General features: G+C 43.8%; 1 protein-coding gene across 3 annotated transcripts in view; it reads left to right on the top strand.

The window, feature by feature from the left end:
• The window catches only part of LOC122557440 (coagulation factor IX-like), a 50,417-nt gene extending 47,132 nt beyond the window's left edge, over positions 1-3,285 (top strand). For all 3 annotated transcript variants that reach the window (XM_043705195.1, XM_043705193.1, XM_043705194.1), the window contains exon 8: positions 2,486-3,285. In XM_043705195.1, coding sequence (XP_043561130.1) covers positions 2,486-3,033 — 548 coding nt within the window. In that variant the 3' untranslated portion in view covers positions 3,034-3,285. The remainder of the gene's footprint in view (positions 1-2,485) is intronic.
• Positions 3,286-5,805: the final 2,520 nt, after the last annotated feature.

Here is a 5,805-nt window from a genome sequence, read left to right as displayed (position 1 = left end):
TGTGTGTGTGGATCTGTGCGGATGTGCGTGTGCGCGTGTGGGCGCATGTGTGTGTGTGCGTCTGTGTGTGTGTATGTGTGACTCTGTGTGTGGGTGTGTGTCTGTGTGTGTGTGCGAGTCTGTGTGCTTGTGTGTGTGAGTGCATGTGCGTGTGTGTGCATGTGCGTCTGTGTAAGTGTGAGGGTGTGGGTGTGTGTCTGTATGTATATGTCGAACAGTTGAGGAATTCCACAAAGATTGGGTACAAATTCCCTAATTACATTTGATTCACAAAGATTGGGTACAAATTCCCTAATTACATTTGATTACAGTTAAACGTTTTCAGTAAGCTCAGGTCATTTATGTGGATGTAGTGACAGACTGGGACAGGTTACGGTAAAAACAATGACTGCAGATGCTGGAAACCAAAGTCTAGATTAGAGTGGTGCTGGAAAAGCACAGCAGTTCAGGCAGCATCCGAGGAGCAGGAAAATCGATGTTTCAGGCAAAAGCCCTTCATCAGGAATACAGGGCTTGTATTCCTGATGAAGGGCTTTTGCCCGAAACGCCGATTTTTCTGCTCCACGGATGCTGCCTGAACTGCTGTGCTTTTCCAGCACCACTCTAATCTAGACTCTGGAACAGGTTATGACCACTCACTCAGACAGACACCATGTCCCTGAGTCTGCTACACTACAATGCTGAGCTTAGAGCATGAGTCCTCCTTTAGTAAGACAGCAAGGACCAGGAACTATTCACAAGAGAATGGGATGCAGCACAACGGACTGATGAAGGTGTTGTCTTTATGAATGAGCTGTTAATCTCATTCCTCTCAATTTGCCTCTCAGGTGCATTTTAGACTGCACACTGTCCCTATGAAAGACCCAGGGGAATAATCTCCAGCCCTGTACTGTGGGGTTTTTATCAGGTACAATATGTTGGACTTAGGCAGGTTCCACTTTCCCCAAAATGAACCCAGTGATCCAGGAATCTGATGATCTCAAGAAGAGTCACTGGACATGAAATGTTAATCCTGCTTTTTTCCCATAGATGCTGCCAGAGCTGCAGAGTTTCTCCAGAAATTCCCCCCTTTTTTGTTTCATTTCTCCAGCATTCACAGTTCTTGTTTTATTTATTTGATGTCCTTCCCCCTCCTCCGACACTTCAGCCACGCATTCATCTGGTCTTTCCACCTCCTCCTATACTCAGGACTACAACCTTTGAGGTCCTGGTTTTCAAACTGCAACTTAACTTCCTGAACTCTTATGGCAGTACCTCCTCCCTTTGGTCCCAATATGAACCACAATCTCTGATTGTTGGTCTTCCCCTTCAGAATTTCCTTCAGTGACGTCTCCAACTCAAAGAGGTCACATACCAGCCTGGAGTCACATCTGCAACTGCACAAAGACCTATCTGCTATCTCCATTGCTGACTCTTAGACTGATATCCTTCTCTCTGCTCATCTGCTCCCATTTTGTGCAGCTGATACTCTCCAGACTCACTGTCACTCTCACCATTTTCCAGCACAAGCTATTCTTGGGAAAACTGTTCCCTTGATTACCTGCCTGCCTCCCTCCTTCTGACTAATGGTAACCCATTCCCCCCCTGACGTTGCTTAGTTAATCTGCAAGGTGACCACCTCTAAAAACCTGCTTCCCATTTAACTCCCAGCCTCAGGGATACACTGCTGTGCTCTGGCCAATAGTCCAGCTCCTAATCCGAGAGCTCAGCGTGGTCAAGCAGCTGCCACTTCCTGTAGACATGGTCATCTCGACCTGCCTGGGGTATGTAAGCTTTTCCAAATCCTGCAAGTCCTCTTACCATCCCTTCATTAAACCACCAACGCTTGTAGCAAGTCAAAAATTATTACATTTCTTTCACCATTAATTCTAAACTGTGGATTATTAGAAAGTAGAAATTCTTCACTCTTTCTGACTAATTCACAACCTTCTCCTGTGTTTCAAAATCAATGTGCTTCAAAATGACTAGAAACACAGTCTCCTGTTCAGCAATTGGTGAACAATCAAAATCCCTCACACTTTTCCCATCACATCCCACACACCTCTCTCAAATTCAGCTAAGCAGTTCAGGACAGGACTTCTCCCCTCCAACCTTTTTAGACACATCCCTGGAGTAGATGGGACTTGGGCATTGTTGGCTTGGCCAGAATTTTATTGGCCGTCCCTAGTTGCCCGCTTGAGAAGGTGGGGGTGAGCTACCTTCTTGAACCGCTGCAGTCCCTGTGCTATGGGTAGACCCACAATGTCATTAGGGAGGGAATTACTGGGCAGTGAAGCCAGCTCTCCTGGCTGAGAGGTAGGAATACTACCACTGCCCCTAAATCAGCCAAACCATCACCTTCCCACCCTGGATGGTTGGCAGGATTTGAAACTGGGTCCCTCGAAATATCACCTGGGTTTCTGGACTAACAGAGTAGCAATGGCACTAATGGGCTGTCACTTCTCCCTTGCAGTTGTACAGTTTTTTTCATTTGCATTTGCTTCAGGTGAGCACAATGTTAAAAAAGTTGAACATACGGAGAAGTATCACGAGGTGGAGAAAGTGGTGATGTATCCAAAGTACAACGCCAACCGGAGCCGATATGACCACGACATTGCATTGATCTTGCTGAAAACACCGATACAGTTCAACAGCTTGGCCATTCCCGTCTGCGTCCCTGAGAAACGCTTTGCTGAGAAGGTGTTAATGACACAAGCTTATGGGATGGTTAGCGGCTGGGGCCAACTCGCTGACAAGGGACCCACTGCATTAGTGCTCCGAAAAATCGCCATCCCTTACGTCGATCGCAGTAAGTGTAAAGAATCCAGTAAATACAGCGTCACTGGGAACATGTTCTGCGCCGGCTACCCAAATGGAACTAAAGATGCATGTCACGGAGACAGTGGGGGTCCCCATGTCACAAGCTACAAGAACACGTGGTTTTTAACAGGCATCGTTAGCTGGGGAGATGGTTGTGCAGTTTCTGGAAAATACGGCTTTTACACCAGAGTGTCACGGTATTACAGTTGGATTAAGGACACAATCGGGTATTGAATGAAATGGAGTAGGACAATATTAAGTGCATGCAGATTTGGTAAGTGGAAGCTTTACAAAAGGAATAAATATACTAGACATATAAAGGTTTCTTATGAACAGGAGAATGTGTTAAACCTGCAGCTTGGAACAAAATACTAGGTTAAACCTTTGGAGTTGCTCATAAACATTTATCAATCAGTTTTTAGAACTAAGTTTCAAACCTTATTCTGGGCTGTTCTTGCCTAATAAATGGAATATCTGCCTACATTATCCCTGTGTTTTCAGTTTTTTAATTCACTTGCCTATCACTTAAGGGATATTCCAGAAGGTGGGGAAGAGATACATTCCAACAAATGAGACAAATTCTAAAGGAAGAATCTGCCATCTTGGTTAATGAGAAAAGGCAAAGATTTCTTCAGACTCAGAGGAAGACATTTACTGTAATTCTACAAAGTTAAGCGGTGAACAGAATTTAAAAATTCAGCAAAGAGTTACAAAAAGATTAATAAACAGTATGAGAGAAAATTAACCAAAAATATAAATAAACGACAGAAAAAGTTTTTTATTCAGTTATTCGAAAAAGAAAAGAGTTAAAAATTAAGTGTCAGTTTGCTAGAAGGTAATTCTGGGCATAAAGAGAAAGCAAATGATTGAGCAGGAATTTTGCCCCAGTCTTCTCTATTGAGGATGCAAACAGCATCCCAGAATGAGCTGTAAATCAAGAATTCAGACATGGAGCAATTCACGGAATTATAATTACCAGGAACGTAGCACTGAGTAAATTGTTGGAACTGTGACTTGATGAATCCCCAGTTCCTGATGGATTTCATCCTAAGAGAATTCACCAGTAAAATAGTTGAGGCATTGGGTTTAATTTTCCAGAGCTTGTTTATTCAAGGAAGGTTCTTTTAGATTGGAAAATAGCACATGTTTATACACAAGGAGTGGGAGGAGGAAACCAGGAAACAGCAGGCCAGTTAGCTTACCATCTGTCATAGGGAAAATGTTATTAATGACATTATAACAGGGCACTTGGATAGGTTCAAGGTAAGAGACAACATGGCTTAGTCAAAGGGAAATAACTAATGTTTAACTGATTTATTGGAGTTTTTTTAAAGAAGTAACCAGTGCTGTAGATGAAGGTGAACCAGTGGGTGTATCGGATTTCGATTTGTAGAAGGTGTTTAATAAAGGCCACCTGGTAACCAGAGCGAGAAATGGATTGAAAATAATAGGAGTAGAGTCAGGCACCATGAATCAAGGTGCTGCCTGGCACTGATGGAAACAGATCCAACAAGAACTTTGGCAAAGTGATGGATAAATACTTAAAACATTACATTTACAGGGCTGTACAAAATAGAAAATGTTTCAAAACAAAGGAAACATCAACAGCTCTCCATAAGACCATAAGATATCGGAGAAGAATTAGACCATTAGCCCATCCAGTCTGCTCTGCCACTCGATCATGGCTGAAATGTTTCTCAACCCCATTCTCCTGCTTTCTCCCTGTAACCTTTGATCCCCTTAGCATGCAAGAATTTATCTATCTGCCTTATATATACTCAGTGACCTGGCCTCCATAACCCTCTGTTGCAATGGGTTGCACAGATACACCACTCTCTGGCTGAAGAAATTCCTCCCCATCTCAGTTCTAAAGGGTCATCCCTTCACCCTGAGGCTGTGCCCTCGGGTCCTGGTCTCTCCTATTTGTGGCAACATCTTCTCCGTGTCCACACTATTCAGGGATCTCTGCATTCAGCAAGTTTCAATGAGATTCCCCCTTATCCTTCTAAACCCCATCGAGTACAGACCCAGATTCCTCAACCACTCCTCATATGACAAGCCCCTCATCCCCAGGATCTTTCTCGTAAGGCTCCTCTGGATGCCCTCCAAGGCCAATACATCCTTCCTTAGACACGGGGTCAAAGGTTACTCGCACTTGTTATCGATTGAGAAATCAAGCGTTTGAAATGTACAAACTTTCACCACACCACACCAACTTTCCTTCTGTGTTTCACAGGTAAATGAATCCAGAGGCAAAGAAAATGATGGATTTAAAGCAACAACAACTTGTATTTACATACAATAATGTCGTAAAACCTCCCAAGACAATAATATGATGAAGCAAAACGTGAGACTGAGCCACATCATGGGGTATTTTTGACAGGTGACCAAAAGGCTGATTAAAGAGGCAGTTGGTTCAGGATTTTAATTCTGCAGAAATCTAATTCTGGAATGAAACCTGGCTAAAATAGACCCTAGGAGAAAGTGAGGACTGCAGATGCTGGAGGTCAGAGCTGAAAATGTGTCGCTGGAAAAGTGTAGCAGGTCAGGCAACATCTAAGGAACAGGAGAATAGACGTTTCTTATGGAGACCAATCGACGGTGTTGGAGAGACTGTTAGGTCTGAAGGTTGATAAGTCTCAGGGGCCTGATGGTCTACATCCCAATAGACGTTTCTTATGGAGACCAATCGACGGTGTTGGAGAGACTGTTAGGTCTGAAGGTTGATAAGTCTCAGGGGCCTGATGGTCTACATCCCAGGGTACTGAAGGAGGTGGCTCGGGAAATTGTGGATGCGTTGGTGATTATTTTCCAGAGTTCGATAGATCCGGGGTCGGTTCCTGAGGATTGGAGGGTGGCTAATGTTATACCACTTTTTAAGAAAGGTGGGAGAGAGAAAGCAGGAAATTATAGACCAGTTAGTCTGACCTCAGTGGTGGGAAAGATGCTGGAGTCAATTATAAAGGATGAAATTACGACACATCTGGATAGCAGTAACAGGATAGG

Source organism: Chiloscyllium plagiosum, chromosome 15 (genome assembly GCF_004010195.1).
Source record: "Chiloscyllium plagiosum isolate BGI_BamShark_2017 chromosome 15, ASM401019v2, whole genome shotgun sequence".
NCBI lineage: Eukaryota > Metazoa > Chordata > Chondrichthyes > Orectolobiformes > Hemiscylliidae > Chiloscyllium > Chiloscyllium plagiosum.
The sequence above is the reverse complement of the archived record's forward strand: the minus strand, read 5'-3'. Positions and strand labels throughout refer to the sequence as shown.